General features: G+C 39.7%; 1 protein-coding gene, 1 non-coding gene and 1 pseudogene across 2 annotated transcripts; all 3 read left to right on the top strand.

The window, feature by feature from the left end:
• Nucleotides 1-996: 996 nt before the first annotated feature.
• On the top strand, nucleotides 997-1,100 carry LOC117066190. Its single transcript, XR_004430183.1, has one exon. It is a non-coding gene; the product is annotated as a U6 spliceosomal RNA (small nuclear RNA).
• A 3,658-nt stretch (nucleotides 1,101-4,758) lies between these two features.
• LOC117066136 lies at nucleotides 4,759-5,487 on the top strand (annotated as a pseudogene).
• Nucleotides 5,488-5,505: 18 nt separating this feature from the next.
• On the top strand, nucleotides 5,506-7,044 carry LOC117065978. The gene has a single exon (XM_033181476.1). It carries the CDS (start codon nucleotides 6,393-6,395, stop codon nucleotides 6,771-6,773), a length of 381 nt encoding a protein of 126 aa, XP_033037367.1. The 5' UTR covers nucleotides 5,506-6,392; the 3' UTR covers nucleotides 6,774-7,044.
• Nucleotides 7,045-19,826: the final 12,782 nt, after the last annotated feature.

Below are 19,826 nucleotides of genomic sequence, written 5' to 3'. Positions count from 1 at the left end.
GTGTACTCTGGTCTGAGCAAGACCCTGTGTCAAAGAAAAAAAAAAAAAGGAAATATTGAATTATAACCCAATGTGTAATATGAAAACCCATGAGTTTATAGTGATATGAATAAATAATTGAATAAATAAATGTGAGAGGAAAAACAAACCTCCCATGCAGAAGAATCCCAAGTGATTTATGTAGGTACTCCATTCTCAAGGAGGGGGAACATAATTCCTCACTCCCTAAGAGTGGTCTGTGCATGGTAACTTTCTTCCAAAGAATACAGAATGGAAGGGGGGTGAGAAGAGAGTAATTTTTCAGTGGAAAAATTTGACAAACACTAACTCATGGTCAGTGTGAGCAATATCAGTCATGGTGGTAGTGTGTGCCCTTGTACCATGTGATGAAAACGGCAATTGGTCTCTGTGGTCTTACTTCCAAAACCCATAACCCCAGTCTAATTATAAGAAAAACACCAGACAAATCCCAATTATGGGGTATTCTATAAATTATCTTATCACTACTCCTCAAAACTGTCAAGGCTATTAAGAACAAAGCAAAACAAAAGTCTGAGAAACCATCACAAACAAGAGAAGCCAAAGAACACATGATTAGCAAATAAAATGTGGTGCCTTGGATGGAATCCTGGAACAGAAAGAGGACATTAGGTAAAAACAAAGGACAAGTGAATAAAGTATGGATGTTAGTTAACAATAATGTATTAATATTGGCTCATAAATTATGATGAATGTACAAGACTAACATAAGATGTTTATAATAGAGAAACTGGATACTAGATATGTAGAAACTTTCTGTACTATCTTCACGACTTTTCTGCAAATCTAAAACCAATCTGAAAAATATTTATAGTTTTAAAAAAGATAATTGTAGGCAGTTAAAACATAAACTAAAACAAAAGTTATCTTCCATAATAGAAACATGAAATACTTAGGACTAATCCTAATAGGAAATTAATAAGAACTATGTGATGAAAAGACATAAAACTTCAGAGTGTGCTCGCTTCAGCAGCACATAAACTAAAATTGGAATGATACAGAGATTAACATGGCCCCTGCACAAGGATGACATGAAGGAATTAAAAGTTAAAAAAAAAAAAGAAAAACCAACTTCACTGAGTGATGTGAACATTTTTAATAACTAAAAATGTATAGCATTTGCCTCTATAGAAAACTGAATATCACTACCACGTTGTTTCTTCCCAAACTATATAATGTTAATTCAAACCTAAAAGGGGTTTATTCACTGCCGGTGAAAATGTAAAATGGTAGTACTATGGCAGTTTCTTAGAATTCAAATGTATACCTACCTTTGGACCCAGCCCTTTTACTCCTCCTCAAAAGAAATGAAAATATATGTTCACACAAACACTTGTAATTAAATGTTCATAGTAATTTTATTTGCAATATCCCTCTCAGTCGGGGCTGCTACAATAAAAATACGATATACTGCATGGCTTATAAACAACAGAAATTTATTCCTCACAGTTTTGGAGGATGGGAAGTCCAAGATTAAGCCACAGGCAGATTCAGTTTTTGGTGAGGTCCCACTTCCTGGTTCACAGACAGATGGCCAATGAGACAGATGCTCATTGTTTCTTCACACAGCAGAAGAGGCAGAGGAACTCTCCGAAGTCTTTTTTATAAGGACAGTAATCCTATTCATGAGGCCTCCAACCATATGACCTATTATCTCCAAAGGTCCCACCTCCCAACAACCTTATGACCTATCATCTCCCAAAGGCCTCACTCCAAACACTGTCACATTAGGGATTAGTTTTCAACATATGAATTTTGGGAAGACACAAACATTCAGCTTATAGCTATCTTAAAACTGGGGGAAAAATCAGAAATACTCATCAGTAGATCAGTGGATAAAGAATATGGTGTATCTATACAAATGGAATAATACCCAATAACAAAAGAGGAATTAACTACTAATAACTGCAACAATATTGTTGAATCTCAAAATCGTTATGCTGAGTGAAAGAAGCCAGACACACCATATAATTCCACACATAAAAAGTTCTAGAAAATGCAAACTAGCATATACTGACAGAGAACAGATCAGTGGTTGCATAGAGCCAAGGGCAGAAGGGGGGTTATATGCAAAGTGGCTCAAGAAAACAGAGATGACAGAAATGTTCCATACATTGTGTAGTACAAGTTTCACAGGGGTTATACATCTGTCAAATATCACCAAATTTTACCTTTTGAATATACGCAAGTTACCAGTGGAACAGAACAGAGTCCTCAGAAATAATACCACACATCTACAGCCATCTGATCTTTGACAAACCCAAGAAAAACAAGAAATGGGGAAAGGATTCCCTATTTAATAAATGGTGCTGGGAAAATTGGCTAGCCATAAGTAGAAAGCTGAAACTGGATCCTTTCCTTACTCCTTATATGAAGATTAATTCAAGATGGATTAGAGACTTAAATGTTAGACCTAATACCATAAAAACCCTAGAAGAAAACCTAGGTGATACCATTCAGGACATAGGCATGGGCAAGGACTTCATGTCTAAAACACCAAAAGCAACGGCAACAAAAGCCAAAATTGACAAAAGGGATCTAATTAAACTAAAGAGCTTCTCTGCACAGCAAAAGAAACTACCATCAGAGTGAACAGGCAACCTACAGAATGGGAGAAAATTTTTGCAATCTACTCCTCTGACAAAGGGCTAATATCCAGAATCTACAAAGACCTCAAACAAATTTACAAGAAAAAAACAAACAACCCCATCAAAAAGTGGGCAAAGGATATGAACAGACATTTCTCAAAAGAAGACATTCATACAGCCAACAGACACATGAAAAAATGCTCATCATCACTGGCCATCAGAGAAATGCCAATCAAAACCACAATGAGATACCATCTCACACCAGTTAGAATGGCAATCATTAAAAAGTCAGGCAACAACAGGTGTTGGAGAGGATGTGGAGAAATAGGAACACTTTTACACTGTTGGTGGGATTGTAAACTAGTTCAACCATTATGGAAAACAGTATGGCGATTCCTCAAGGATCTAGAACTAGATGTACCATATGACCCAGCCATCCCATTACTGGGTATATACGCAAAGGATTACAAATCATGCTGCTATAAAGACACACGCACACGTATGTTTATTGCGGCACTATTCACAATAGCAAAGACTTGGAATCAACCCAAATGTCCATCTGTGACAGACTGGATTAAGAAAATGTGGCACATATACACCATGGAATACTATGCAGCCATAAAAAAGGATGAGTTTGCGTCCTTTGTAGGGACATGGATGCAGCTGGAAACCATCATTCTCAGCAAACTATCTCAAGAACAGAAAACCAAACACCACATGTTCTCACTCATAGGTGGGAACTAAACAATGAGATCACTTGGACTCGGGAAGGGGAACATCACACACTGGGGCCTATCACGGGGAGGGGGGAGGGGGGAAAGATTGCATTGAGAGTTACACCTGATGTAAATGACGAGTTGATGGGTGCTGATGAGTTGATGGGTGCAGCACACCAACATGGCACAAGTATACATATGTAACAAACCTGCACGTTATGCACATGTACCCTAGAACTTAAAGTATAATAAAAAATAAAAATAAAAAAATAAAAAAATAAAAATAAAAAAGGAAATAAAAATAATCTGGAATAATTATTTAAAACATTAAAATAAATAAATAAATAAATATATGCAAGTTATACATACGTTTGTATGTATGTAAGTTATACCTCCAAAAAGTTTTTTAAAAACCTAAATCAGGTGGGGGCCAGAGATGGCAAAATAATTTTTTCTTATTTGAGAATAAGAAAAAAAAAATTTTTATAAAAGGTAACGAGTGGGTCCTGTCAAATAAAAAGCAAACCCAGACTTAGTAAGGACAGACTTTGTCGGAAGGATTATTGTAAGAGGAGAAGGGTCTCTTTCAATAGGAGAAGGGGAGCTATTGCAATAATAGGAACTATTTAACCATAATACCTGCAAGCTTCTCAAGAGTTAGGTGAAAAGAGGTTTTCTTTTATAGAAAGGAGTAAACTAGATTAGAAAGATTTGGATGTGGGCAAGTGGGATAAGAGAATGGGGTTAAAGAATGTTGTACCCTGAAGTCAGCTTTCTCTCCAGAGCTGCTGTTGAAGAGGGGTTACATGCTGACTCAGACTGAGGATGGGCCAAGGTTCAAGGACCTGGGGAACAGACAGAATCTTAACCAAAGTGTGATTAACAAGCGTTTTGTTCCCACTGATCATTAGTACAAACAAATTTAGTTAATCATTTATGAGGCAAAGAGTGGGAGTTTGGAGTCTGTTTCTGGCCTTGTCATAGGTAAACAAGGCAGTATACATGAGTTTTATCTAAACTATATGGGAAAGGTGCTTCTTTTCAGCAAGGCTTTTCTGAAACACAAAAGGGTGGGGGATTTCTCCATCTCTGCTCGTTTCCAGGAGCACAGAACTTAGGTAAAATTCAACACTATCAGTTTCTTCTAGACCAGGCTTCCATGTTGCACAATTCTAGAGGGCATTTTATTCTTTCCCAGATAGGCATATAAAGATATGGTAATTAAGACTAATCAATTGAAAAAAATAGGTAACTCTTGAAGAGAATTTATTACAGTACACAGAACAACCTAAAACATGATAAAAAAAAATTTAATACCCATCAATGAAAAAAAACACATATTATTAAAAGTATGACATTGCCGGGATGCCCACTTCACACGTGCAAGGGTGGCAGGAGCCATGGGGGCTACGGGGATGAGCCACATGCTGGCCTCTTTATTTGACCTGGACAACATGCTCGTCAACATGGCCGGGGCGAGCAGGAGAGACCTGTCGGAGGTGATAAAGTTCTTACAACCAAAATATCATTCTAAGAAAAGGCTGAAATCATCTGTGATAAAATTCAAGTTGAACTCAGCAAGGAACGTTTTCATCCTTACAGCACATGCATTACCGATCTAAGGACTTCAGTTGGGAAGAAGCAGTCCAGGAAACAAAAGATGGTGCCACCAATAGAAAATTGACTGAAGAATGTCGCTTCCTTGGGAAATCTACATGTTTACAGCTTATGACACTAGCAGAAAATATCAAAGTCATGCTCTCTGAACTTCGAAAGGAGGCCCGCCTATTTTTATTAAGGAATGGGGACAGACAGATCCAGAGGGAGAAGATTGAGGCTTGTGCCTGTCAGTCGTATTTCCACGCTATTGGAGGTAGCAGAGAGAGAAGCCAGCACCATCCATATTTTATTACTGCTGCAGTCTTCTCAAAGTACAACCTGGGGACTGTGTGACAGTCAGTAACACATTAGAAACCGACGTCCAAGGAGGCCTCAGTGAAGGATTGAAAGCAATGATCTGAATCAATAAAAATAGAACAGTGCCACTGAAGTCCTCCCCAGTTCTGCATTGCATGGTTTCTTCTGTGCTGGAGTTACCTGCTCTCTTACAAAGTATACACCACAAAGTCAGTACGTCCGCTTAAAGCACATAAAAGGGCATGATTATAAACTTTAGAATCAATTTGCAGAGTTTGAACTAAGAAAAGTTAGGGCATTCCACTTACTGTGGTCCAGAATAATTGTACTTATGATTTAATGATGAATATTGCAAAGGTCCTCCCAACCCTATTGCTTTTAAGTTTTAACAAACAACCATTGACTGGTACTTATATCTGAAAATTCAGATTGCATTAATAGAAAGTAGTATAGCCCAGAAAATTTGAGGAAATATATTATTTGCTAGTCTGTAACAGGAGATTTTTAAAATAATTTTATTAATCTTTTAGTATCTTGGCTGCATGATACCAAGCAGGCTAGCTTACACATGGATACACAAATGCCAGGTTTATCTTCTGGCTTAAAAATACATATTTTTTAAAAATAGATTTTCTAAAACACATAATAGATTTATCACAGTAACTAAATCTGGTTAATATGAAATAAGTTCTAAGTCACATGCAAATCAAGGTATTTCATCATGAAATTATTTTGCATGTTTTTAAAACATAAAACATATTTTTGCCTACTTTGGAGGTATACTTCCTTTTCTATTATGAATCTGATTTTTTTGCATGACTTTTTTTTTTTTTTTAAAGGAGGACACAATTTTTTTTGTGGTGTGTGACAGATTCCTCCAGTTAAAAAAAACAAAAACAAAAAAAACTTAAAATCTACACATGGTCGGCTGGGCGGAGTGAGGCGGCTCACCTGAGCGTGGCTGGGCCCAGTCCTGGGCTAGGGCTGGGGCTGGGAATGGGGTGCAGTGAGGCTGGGAGCCGGCCCTGAGCTCATCCTGCGTGTGGGAAGCGGGGCTCAGGGGGCGCCAGAGCTGGAGGTGGAAGCGGGAAGTTAGCACTGAGTGGGCGAAGAGAACCTGAGCTGAGCAGACATGGCCACTTCTCACCAAGAAGGGCAGATGCAGCTGCCCCTCGCTGACGCCGTTCGTTATGTCTCACCGATACTTTCTCATCTAGCATTGGCAAGGCTTGAGCCAAGCTGTGCCGTGTGGCACACTATCAGGGAGTTACTTGATCCTTCCCGCCAGAAGAAATTTAATGTTGGGAGATCAACAGCAGCTAGTGCGCTTCTCTATAAAGCCTCAACGTGTAGGACAGGTTTCACATGCCCAGAGGCTGCTGAGCAGGCTGCATGTGCGCTGCAGTCAGAGGTCACCTCTTTCTTTGTGGATCGGATGGGTCCTCGAGTGTCCTCTCTTCACAAACTTCGTCATCTTCCTCATCTTTTTGAATACGATCGTACTGATAGTTGAAATAGAATTGCTGGAATCCACAAATACCTAACTGTGGCCATTGAAGCTGACCTTGGAGGTGTCAACTTGGTTTATCTTGTTTATTTTCATCCTGGTGATCCTTCTTATGTGGCTATCCAGCTTTTCCCTTTCCTGGAAGAGTGGAATGTCTTTAACTTTGTTGTTACCATGTTGTGCAGGCACTGATGAACTTGGAAGACAAGTAAAGAGATAGATGGCTTCAATATCCTTGGGCCCAGCAAAAGATAATGAAGGGAATTGTTGGAAATAGAGAATTTAAAACATAAATGTCTGTTCAGATAGAAAAAAAATCTACAGATGGTCCTCCTTTCTCACCTGTGCACAGTGAGCTTGTAGCTTCCTTGTAGTCTTTACCTCTCAAGGAAATGTTTTTACTATCTTTTCCTAGACACACAATGGGGTTAAGGGAGCTACGCTGTCTTGCTGGAGAAAAGTGCAAGCCACATGGCACCAAAAGTCATTTTTCTTCAGTGGATTCATAAAAGCAAAATGTCTTTGGTGCAGCCTAACCATGCAGCCCCCCTTCTGTTCTCTACTGACAGTGGTTTCACCCATATGATGAACAGAACAGAAAATTCAGTTTTGCTGTGAGCCATTTCCAGAATTGGAAATTCCATAGTTATATGGATGATGGCTCTAGTAGACTGGTTGGCATGTGTGATGCTAGGGCTCATTCTTTCAGCTGTCCCACAGGATGGATGTAGGCGGTCTCACATTCATTATGCTAAGGATAAAGGTTCATCCCTTTTACATAGTGGTGACAAATCTCAACAAGATTGTTCCTAGGATGCTAAGTGAGCAGTTCTTCAGCAAAAATGATGTAGGAGAAAAAAAAAATGGAATTATTTAATTTCCTTGTCTTCACAGTTTGTATTCTACATAGTACAATAAGACAATATTAAATTCCATTTGCACCCTTCCTTAAGGCAAAAACTTTGTGGTTATCTACCTGCTGAGTGGAAAGTTACTGAAGATATTTTCAAATATTGAAATAAACCTATGATTTTATTAATTTTTTTGTTTTAGACTAAGATTCCTTAAAATTAAAAAATTTTAAAACAGTGAAAAAAAGTATGATGTTGGGAAAATGGAATCTTTGGATAAAAAGCAGTTAGAACTACACATAACATTAAAAAAAAAAAAAAACAGGTCACAGAGAAAAAGTTGAATTTAAAAATGATACTACCAGGCCAAGCATGGGAGGTCGAGGTGGGTGAATCACGAGGTCTGGAGTTCAAGGTCATCCTGGCCAAAGTGGTGAAACCCCGTCTCTACTAAAAATACAAAACATGAGTCGGGCATGGTGACACACACCTGTAGTCCAAGATACTCAGGAGGCTGAGGCAGAAGGATTAGTTGAACCTGGGAGGTGGAGGTTGCAGTGAGCCCAGATCGTGCCACTGCAGTCCAGCCTAGCAACAGAGTGAGACTCCGTCTAAAAAAAAGAAAAAAAGATATCGTATTTTGTAAATTCGGAAAAAATATACCTTAGTATTTGTTTGATATCTCTACGGGAAAGGTCTTTATAACCATAAAGGCAGTGCAACAAAAGCATAAACAAAAAATGTTTATTTGATTAATAAAACCATAAAACATTTGTATGCCAAGACCAATGTAAACAAAATTTTAAAACACCTAATAAAATCTACTACTAACCCAGGCACCATGGCTCATGTTTGTAATCCCAGCACTTTGGGAGACTGAAGTGGGATGATCGCTTGAGCCCAGGAGTTCAAGACGAGACTGGGCAACACAGCAAGATCCCATCTGTATTTTTCGTAATTTTTTTTTTTAAAGATTTTTTTAAAAATCTGCTACTACACTCCCACCCATAAGAAGCAGATATATCTTTAACTTGGAAGTGGTTGCTGATATGGAGGAAGAAAAGATTTGGAGAAGTTACATCTTGAGACCATTGAGCACAGGCCTGATAATCAACGAATGTGCACAGATGTGACCAAAAACCTATTAAAATGCTGATTTACAGTATCTCCTGCCTGGAGCCCCATTTTTCCTACTTTTGATCCAGCACCAAAGAGGAAAGGTTAGCACAGAAGGAGGCCTCTAGAACCCTGATCTTGCCCTGCTATTTGCATCCATTACAATTGGTCAGATGAATCCTAAGTGGTACTGATTCTTTTTTTTTTTTAATCTTTTTTTTTTTTTTTTTTGAGACGGAGTCTCGCTCTGTCGCCCAGGCTGGAGTGCAGTGGCCGGATCTCAGCTCACTGCAAGCTCCGCCTCCCGGGTTTACGCCATTCTCCTGCCTCAGCCTCCCGAGTAGCTGGGACTACAGGACTGAATCTTAAATATTTTAATATTACCCTTGATTGTATAGATATCACTCAAGAGCATTTTTAGGACCAGTAGGAAGAACCATCTCCTCCTTCTCTTTCTTCCTCCCACTTGTGCTATGACAGAACTATGTTAAAGAAGTTTACTTTTGTAATTACCTGGAGGGATGAGAATGAAGATTATTTACTGAAAATGTTTGGCATTAGGAGACTGGAATAATAATAAAATAATTATCTATTGTCAGGGGAAAACCCCACCCCCGATATTTACCATTTTACCCAGAGAAAATTTACCCAGAGAAATTTTAAAGCTGGGTGTCCAGGGAAGGCATCACACGTCGGCAGATTCCGTGATGCTCCCCAGCTGTAAAACCAACAAGTTTTTATTAGCAATTTTCAAAAGCGGAGGGAGTGCACGAATAGGGTGTGGATCACAGTGATCACATACTTCACGAGGTAATAAAATATCACAAAGCAAGTGGAGGTAGGGTGAGATCACAGGACCTCCAGATGGGGCGAAATTAAAATTGCTAATGAAGTTTGGGCACACATTGTCATTGATAACATCTTATCTGGAGACAGGGTTTGAGAGCAGACAGCCTGTCTGACCAAAATTTATTAGGCAGGAATTTTCTCGTCCTAATAGACCTGGGAGCACTACAGGAGATGGGGGCTTATTTCATCCCTTTGGCTTCGACCGTAAAAGGTGGCCGCCTTAAGGGGGCTGTCTATAGACCTACCCTCAGGGCGCATTCTCTTTCTCAGGGATATTCCTTGCTGAGAAAAAGAATTCAGTGATATTTCTATTTGCTTTTGAAAGAATAGAAATATGGCTCTGTTCCACCTGGTTCACCAGCAATCAGAGTCCAAGGCCATCTCCCTTGTTCCCTGAACATTGTTGTTATCCTGTTCCTTTTTTCAAGGCGCCCAGATTTCATGTTGTTCAAACACACATGCTCTACAAACAATTTGTGCAGTCAACGCAATCATCACAGTGTCCCGAGGTGACGTTCATCCTCCTCAGCTTACGAAGATGATGGGATTAAGAGATTAAAGTCAAGACAGGCATAGGAAATCACAAGAGTATTGATTGGGGAAGTGATAAGTGTCCATGAAATCTTCGCAATTTATGTTCAGAGATTACAGTAAAGACAGGTGTAAGAAATTATAGAAGTATTAATTTGGGGAACTAATAAATGTCCATGAAATCTTCACAATTTATGTTCATCCACTGTGGCTTCAGCCAGTCCCTCTGTTCGGGGTCCCTGACTTCCCGTAACATCTATAATGCTAAATAAAACATTTGTTAATAGGGGTGAGAAATGAGGAGAGCGAGAGAACAGCAAAGCTCAAAGACAACAGATGGGAAGGCACCACGAAGAGGTAATGGAAAATAGCGTCCTATTTGTCTGTGGCAACTCACACTACCCCCATCAGGGATTCCAAAGCTGATATCAATAGTCTAGGCTTATGGATATTGTTCTGTATGTTAAACTATCTAAGGAGATAAAAATCTCAAACTTGGAATTCCTTGAGGAACATCCCCTCTTGAAATTTTGAGCCCCAGGAAGCACCTTGGTCTAACATGTCACCTGTTATCTCTTCATTCTAGCCAATAACTAAAAGTCATAAGCCCCGAATTTATCTCTCCTTTTGAATTATTCTGTTTTGAATTGAAGTGTAGACAGAAGTATAACTTCATTTAAAAGCATCCTGGCAGTTGCCTTTTGCTCTTTATCCTTAAATCCTTGAGAGAAAATGTTGGAAAATAATTATTAGTAGATTTTGGGCTTTAATGTTCAAGTTCCATAATCAGTATACACAGAGTCAAGATCTTTGAGCAGAAAGAGGCACTTTTGCTCATCTGCTTCCTCCAGAGCAACAACCCTGTATGTGAGTTCTGTGGTAGCCTGAAAGAACCTTAAAATTTAAGAACTGTCTTCCAACAACCCGCCCTTCATGTAGTGAACCTAACTGTTAACAAAGAGCCTCAGAATGGTGCTAGAATTCAGTCTGAGACTAAAATATGGGGACACAAACCATCCTTATATAATTATGAAATTCTAGAACCACTGGGCTCCTCAGTGATAATCTTGTATAACCTTATACTTAAAGAAGCTAAGAACCAGATATTTTAAGTTACTAGTGAAAGATTTGACAGAAGGCGGTGGTATATAGAACCAAGCCCCCACTTCCTTTCATGTATTTTCATAAAGGTACTACATAGGCTGGGCACGGTGGTTCACACCTGTAATCTCAGCACTTTGGGAGGCCGAGGCAGGAGGATCACTTGAGGTCAGGAGTTTGAGACCAGCCTCTCCAACATGGTGAAACTCTGTCTCTACTAAAAATAGAAAAATTAGCCAGGCGTGGTGGTGCACGCCTGTATTCCCAGCTACTCCAGGGGCTGAGGCACAAGAATTGCTTGAACCCAGAAGGCAGAAGTTGCAATGAGCCAAGATCACGCCACCGCACTCCAGCCTGGGCTGGAGTCTTCCTTTAGACAGCAAGACTCTGTCTAAAAAAAGAAAAGAAAAAGTATCATATAAATTATTAGGAGAAGTGAAACTATAATGGTACTATCTATGAACCAATCATTCTGTGCTAGGTACAACACATTGCTTAAGCTTGTTCTGCAGATTTAGGGTAGCTTAAAGTGAGTATATTTTACTTAGACAATTAGAGATTGCTGAACAAAATATATAGATTATAGTAGTATATCTCTATTTATTTAAAAAATTATAACGGTATAACAGAATGTCCTTGTATTTTGGAATTAAACACTGAAGTATTTTGGGATAATGAAGTATCATATCTGCAACTTACTCTTAAATGGCAAAAAGTTTGTGTGTGTGCGTGTGTGTGTGTGTGCGTGTGCGTGTGCGTGTGTGTGTGCGTGTGTGTGTGCGTGTGCGTGTGTGTGTGCGTGTGTGTGCGTGTGCGTGTGCGTGTGCGTGCGCGTATGTGTGTGCGTGTGTGTGTGCGTGTGCGTGTGCGTGTGTGTGTGCGTGTGTGTGCGTGTATGTGTGTGCGTGTGCGTGCGTGTGTGCGTGTGCGTGTGCGTGTGTGTGTGTGCGTGTGTGTGTGTGCGTGTGCGTGTGTGTGCGTGTGTGTGCGTGTGCGTGTGTGTGTGCGTGTGTGTGCGCGTGTGTGTGCGTGTGCGTATGTGTGTGCGTGTGTGTGTGCGTGTGTGTGTGCGTGTATAGGGAGAGAGAGACAGACAGACAGACATTGCTTTGTAATAGGATGAAAATAGATGGAAAGAAATACACAGATTATGTTTTAGAGGTAAAGTCAAAAGATTCGCTGATGGTTTAAACATACAGACTAAATGAAAAAGAATCATGGGAAACATAGATTTTGGACTGGAGTAACTGAGTGATAATGGTATCATCACATGAGATAGAGAAGACTGGGGTGATCAACATATCTGGAGGAAAGGGGTGGCAAAATAGGATACCAAGAATTCTGTTTTGTTCGTGCTATGTTTAAAGCAGCACATCAAGGTATCAAGTACACACACACATATATGTGTATAGGTATGTGTATATACATATATATTATATATATGAGAGAGAGAGCATGGCTAGATTATGAAAAAGTCAGAGATAAAAACAAAGATTTTAAATAAGTGGTAATATTATTCATGTGATTTTGATTTTTTTAAAAAACAGGCATTCAAATGTATCTTAGAAATACCTACTGTTTGCCTGATTTCAGAAGGGGCAGAAAATAAAATGAGCCATCATTTTCCTATATATAGCCTTTACTAAAGCTGGAATAGCTCCATGAGATCTTTTCAAATCCCTTTGATTGTACTGTAAACTTTTAACAGATCTGGAACACAAAAATGACCATTGGTTCTTCTATAAACATCTGTTTTCAGAGCCAGGTGCAGCGGCGCCTGCCTGTAATGCCAGCACTTTGGGAGGCAAGGGGGGAGGGTCACTTGAGGCTGGAAGTTTGAGACTAGCCTGAGCAACTCGGCAAAACCCTGTCTCTACAAAAACCAAAAAATTAGCTGGACATGGTGGCTCACACCTGTTGTACCAGCTACTTGGGAGGCTGAGGCAGGAGGATTGCTTGAGCCCAGGAGGTCGAGGGTGCAACAAGCCAAGATTGCGCTACTGCACTCCAGTCTGGGTGATAGAGTGAGAGCCTAACTCATAAAGGAAAAGAAGAACATCTGTTTTTAGTTTACTGTTTGTGGGGGTGGGAGTTGGTGGAGAAAGGAATGGAGAACAAATGAATTAGGGGAAAATCTAGTAATTCTCAACACAAAAGTAAATCATTGAAATAGTGTATGTATGAGTTAACAGAAATGAGTCAGAATTCTAAAATAAATATCCTTTGAATTTCATCATACCAACCTAGAAATTCCTGCAGAGATGAATATGACACAGCCTTGCCACTGGCATACCCCTTCAATCTGAAAGAGAGCAGCATTACGTTGAATTCCATGCTATAGCAAAGGGTACTATAGCAAAGCCCTGGTGTTATTTCTGAAATCATAACTTCGCAATTTGTAAAGTCCTTTTACCAACACTATTTAATGTTATACTTCCCTACAGCCTTAAGATAAAAATAAGATATGTATTATTACCTGTATCTGATAGATGAAGAAAATGACAGTCTCTGAAAAATGAAATGGCTTGTCTAAAGTAACATGGCAATCTTAAGTGAAAAGACTATGTTTAGAAGTCAGATCTTCTAATTCCTGGCCGACTGCTCTTTCTGTGACATCATAAAGCCTTTTTCATCCTTCCCACGTTGTTGAGTAGTTATTTACTAGCAGTTTCCCAAATTTTATGAGATACAAAATCAAAATAACATAGAGTAAAACAAATGGCTGACATCATGAAATTACGTCAGAAATAGCTAAGATTAAAGTTTATATTTCCTGAGTCACTATTTCTTAAGTAATCCATTACATATTCACTGACGATTCAGCTATAGATGTTTACCATTGTTTCTTTTGGCAGTGACTGTGGAATGAATACCTTGAGCTAAAACTATGGGGAAAATATGCCTGGCATTCCCAGCACTTTGGGAGGCCGAGGCGGGTGGACCACCTGAGGTCGAGAGTTCGAGACCAACCTGACCAACATGGAGAAACCCCGTCTCTACTAAAAATACAAAATAGCCGGGCGTGGTGGCACATGCCTGTAATCCCAGCTTCTCGGGAGGCTGAGTCAGGAGAATTGCTTGAATCCCGGAGGCGGAGGTTGCGGTGAGCCAAGATCGTGCCATTGCACTCCAGCCTGGGCAACAAGAGCGAAACTCCGTCTCAAAAAAAAAAAAAAAAAAAAAAAACAGAAAAAAGGAAAAGAAAAAGAAAGAATGCTTCGGTCGAGGGTGGTGGCTCATGCCTGTAATCCCAGCACTTTGGGAGGCTGAGGTAGGTGGATCACCTGAGGTCTGGAGTTCAAGACGAGCCTGGCCAACATGGCAAAACCCCTTCTCTACTAAAAATACAAAAATTAGTTGGGTGTGCTGGCATGCACCTGTAATCCCAGATACTCAGGAGGCTGAGGCAGGAGAATCTCTTGAACCGGGAGGCGGAGGTTGCAATGAGCCGAGATTGTGCCACTGCACTCCAGTCTGGGCGACAGAGTGAGACTACATCAAAAGAAAAAAAAAATGCTTGTAATTCCATTTCTCACTAATTTTACTATATTTTTCCAAGTTTCCAAAGAGATAATGGTTATATTTTACAAGCAACATACATGTTTTTACAGCGTTTTTGCAGGAGGAAGTTTAAAAATTGCTAATGCAGAAAAGAAAAAAGGGGAAGTTTAAAGAAAAACTAAATATAGAAATAATGTTAGACTATCAGATGTTAGAATGCATGAGTAGAGTTATTGTGGCAGCCACACATGGGAAATCTTATATTTTACATTTTAGGACATGTTCTACACAGTATCCCTATTCACTGAAAATGCCATTATATGAGCATATGATGGTTGATTGATTTTGTTTATTTTAGGAGAGATGTGAGTGCAGTTTAAGTATAGCCTAAAGAATAGTAAGTTGAAATGTTTCTCTTCTAGATATCGTTTCTCTTCTAAAATAATCTTTTTTTGTAAAAAAAAAAAAAAAAATTTTCTTATATTCATGTAATAGCTTTTGAATACAAGCTCCAAAATTAAAATTAAATATGGTAACAAATCAGCTGACAACAGTTAATTTTGCCCCAAGTCATATAATTACAGTCTCAATTGACTTGTTATTTACCCTTAGAAAGTCACTCTAAGCCGGCTGTGGGGATTCGTGCCTGTAGTCCCAGCTACTTGGAAGTCTGAGGCAGAAGAATCACGTGAGTCCAGAAGTTGGAAGCTGCAGTGAGCTGTGATTGTGCCACTGTACTCTAGCCTGGGCAACAGAACAATACTCTGTCTCTAAAAAAAAAAGTTACTCCTATACTAAAAACACACACAGTGACCCATAACTGTTACATAAAACAGACTAATAATTGAAGATTTAAAAGATTCATACTCTGCTATACATATATTCAGTTAAACCAGAATTATTCTAAAACAGTGTAATCCATAATGTGGAAGATCAGTAGTGTCTACATAATCCAGAAGAGTCCATAACCCTGAAAGAGAAATTAAGGACATGGATTTTGGGAAGATATGAATATTTGACATCCTGATAGTTCATACCTCCTTAAAAAGATGAAAGTGTATTATGAATATTAAAGATCTGACTAGATAAGAGCTAAGTTTTATATTCTGGCTCCTAGCTACAATATAACTACAATATTTATTTTCTCTTTCTTTCTTTTTTTTTTTGTTTTTTGTTTTTTGTTTTTTGATGGAACCTTTCTCTGTCACCCAGGCTGGAGTACAGTGGTGTGATCTAGGCTCACTGCAACCTCCACCTCCTGGGTTCAAGTGCTTCTGCTGCCTCAGCCTCCTGAGTAACTGGGATTACAGGCCCCACCACCATGCCTGGCTAATTTTTGTATTTTCAATAGAGACAGGAATTTCACCATGTTGGCCAGGCTGGTCTCAAACTCCTGACCTCAGATGATCCACCTGCCTGGGCCTCCCAAAGTGCTACAATCACAGACATGAGCCACCGTGCCCAGCCATCCTAATTACAATATTTCAAATAAAAAATTATGATAAATAATATTAAATAGTCTGAAATCAGTTCTGCTATAGATAATTCATAAAGGCTCCTAGTCTAGTTTCCTGCCCCCATACTCCAAAGTCCTCTTCTCAAGAGAGAAGTTCTTGATTCCCTGCCTGGCTCCAAGCTTTGGAAACAGTACTGCCTTTCCTCAGGTAGGAGAGCCCAAAAGTTATTTTTTATTATGCTTTTTCATATTTTCTAAATGTTCTATAATAAACAATTTTAAAAATCAGTTTTTAAGAAGCAATAAAAACATTGTAAGGGATTTACATTCAATATGCTAGTGATTCAGTAATAAGTGATACATGATCTTGTCATTTGTTGCATCCTTGTTCTGATTTCCCATAACAATTACCATACTCATAACCTAGGCCTTCCTGTTTGGAAATTGTCTTGTTCCCTCTGCCACCACAGAGGACTTAGAGCCCTTCACTGAGCTCTGCCTCCTGCCACTCTCATCCGTGGAACTGGGTCCCTGTTAACTGCTGGCTTACTTTTCCCATATTGCATGCCATAACAACACTCACGCTCAGGTTACTCCTGTTACACCTGTGTGAACCTTCCTGACAGGAACCACTTTTCTGGCTCACCACTACTACCGGTTGCTTTTTCCCTAAAGACCAAGTTCTGTAAGTCTTGAGGAGGTTGCAAACTGATGGTGCGTAGGGCAAATTTAGCCTGCTAACATATTTGGTTTGCAACATTCAATGTTTGAAATGTTTACATTTGAATGTCCTTAGGCCAGACATATGTTCCCCAGTTCGCCATAGTCTCTAGCACTCCCTACTGTATATCTGCCCCTTTACTGGTTTACTTACTTGCCTGGAACGTGAAGTCATTTAAGTTAGATCCTTAGGGAAAGAGTACCTCCTCTATCCCTACAGAACTTATCATCTCAGTTGGGTTCTACTTACCTAGTGCCTCAATAGAATGTCTAATTCTAAGTCTCAATTTTGCCTGGTCTTTCTGGCTCCATTGATGTCAGCAAGTCCATTGTGGGAAATAACAATACTGCCTCAGCTGCAAGAAAGAGAGCCAGGAAGATGGTAGATATTGGATGCTACTCTAGAATTACTGACTTGTTTACTACATCCTTCCAAATTACAGCTTTACAGCTGCTCTCTGAAGAAATCTAAAAAAAAAAGAAACTCACCAGAAGAGGGAAGCAAAGAACAGCCCAGATTTGCATAAACATACACATCTGATGACTACTGAAGTAAGCATTACTGCACTTATTGATGACCTTTAGCAGCTATCACAAGGATGGATGTTCATTGCCCAAACTTTCCGTATGTAGTAGGTCCAGAAAATGCACCCAGTCCCAGGCCCACATTCACTATGAATTTAATCCTTTGTTCTCTACCGTGTATTGAGAATTCGTTGAGTTTGAGAAAATATAGCATACCAGTTAGGGGACAATTTGGAGGGGGGAAAGAGTCCAGATAGGGGCAACATTGAAGGAGAATCAGAATAGAGTAAGAAACAAGAAAGCAAGCATGTGTGGAAGTAAAGAGGAAGGTAGGTGCCAGGCATAGTGGCTCACAACTATAATCCCAGCATTTTGTGAGGTCTAGCGGGCAGGATTGCTTGGAGCCAGGAATTCCAGACCAGCCAGGGCAACAAAGCAAGACTGTATCTCTACAGAAAGAATTTTTTTTAATTAGCCAGGCATGGTGGACCACACAGGTACCATCTACTCAGGAGGCTGAGGCAGGATGATCCCTTGAGCTCATGAGTTCCCAGGAGTTCAAGGTTCAAGATCACACCACTGCACTCCAGGCTGGGTCACAAAGTGAGACCCCCATCTCTGAAAAAAAAAAAAAAAAAAAAGAGGAAGGGAGGAGGAAAGGCAGGGGAGCAGGAAAGCAAGTTAACAATTTATTGAGCATGTACACGTGTGTACTTGATCCTTTTATAGACATCATTTAATACTCACACCTTACTAAAGGTCACAGGGGCTCAAAGCAACAAAGTTGGAATGTACGTGAAGCCAAACACGTGACTCACAAGTCCAAACCCTTTTGATAACACAACACCTCTCTCAAAGGTGATTTATTTTAATCTATGCAGCAAACTTTTACATAAGAGTTAACTCAACACGAGTTGAATGAATAGATACATTTAACTTTGAAAACAATCTCGTGAGGTCCAGTTGGCCCTCCTGATCTGTACGTTTCACATCCACAGGGCCAACCAAACATAGATCAAAAATAGTTTTAAAATGAAAAACAATACAAATGTTAAAGACATATATATATAGAACAACTATTTGCATAACATTTACATTGTATTATGGATTATAAGTAACCTAGAGATGATTTAAAGTATACAGGAAGATGTGCATAGGTTATATGCAAATACTATGCCATTTTATTTATATGAAAGACTCATTTATTTATATGAGAGACTTAAGCATCAGTGGGTTTTGGCATCCACAGGGGTCCTGGAACTAATCCTCCCCCTGATATGAGGGAAGACTATTGTGTTTTTCATTTTCACAGATGAGGAAACTAAGGGTCACAAAAGTCAAATATCATGCTGCCAGCCAAGGGCTCTTGCAAACATCTGCAGTATCACTGGTGTGTATGCCACAGGCAGAAGGGTTACCCTATTCTCTGGGCATCTTGCAAAAAGGTGAGTGATCTAAGTAGGGCCAGGGTGCAGCTGGATGCACAACAGGGCTGTGCTTAAAGAGAGGAATCCACCTTTGTTCCTCTCCCCTTTATAGGGCAAGATGAAAGTGGAATTATAAGCAAGGGACATAAAGTCCGGTCTGAGACACTAAATGGTCTGAATTTAGGTACCAGTCATCTGGCAACACTGCTCATTAGTTCCTATGGAAAGTTGATTTTAGTCACAGTTCTGGCCACTGGAAGAAAGGGAGCAACAGGTACCAAGAGAAGTTGGTTCAGACATAGCCGCTTTCACTGGCAAAAGGAGAGGAGGCCCCAGCTTCAGCTAGTTCATCCAAACAACCTAGAGAGAACTTCTACTGTCAAGATGTATTTAATCATTCACCAAAAATAGTGACAGAGCCAGGACTTGAATCCAGGTGTCTTTATCTCAGAATCCAGGTAGGAGCTATAAAGCTAGTCCTTCATGAGTGAAGGACAACAACCATATCCAACAGCTATAGCAAATTCGAGGTTGTTTCACATGACTTATTTGAGATTTCAGTTGTTCAAATGGCAGGTGAGAGTCAAACAAGGAAATGGTTCCAAGAGAATGATCCATTCATAACACCCCAGACATGGCTAGGGACATGAAGAGGAAGAACTGGGAGGAAAAGCGTACCTCAGAGATTAACAAAGGAATCACTCAATTTTCTTATTTATTTATTTACTTACTTTATTTTTACTTTAAGTTCTGGGATACGTGTGCTAAACGTGCAGGTTGGTTACATAGGTATACATGTGCTGTGGTGGTTTGCTGCACCTATCAACCTGTCATCTAGGTTTTACGTCCCCCATGCATTAGGTATTTGTCCTAATGGTCTCCCTCCCCTTTCCCCTCACTCCCTGACAGGCTCCAGTGTGTGATATTCCCCTCCCTGTGTCCATGTGTTCTCATTGTTCAACTCCCATTTATGAGTGAGAAC

Source organism: Trachypithecus francoisi, unplaced genomic scaffold (genome assembly GCF_009764315.1).
Source record: "Trachypithecus francoisi isolate TF-2019V2 unplaced genomic scaffold, Tfra_2.0 Lachesis_group2, whole genome shotgun sequence".
Lineage (NCBI taxonomy): Eukaryota > Metazoa > Chordata > Mammalia > Primates > Cercopithecidae > Trachypithecus > Trachypithecus francoisi.
This window is presented reverse-complemented; position numbering and strand designations above follow the sequence as displayed.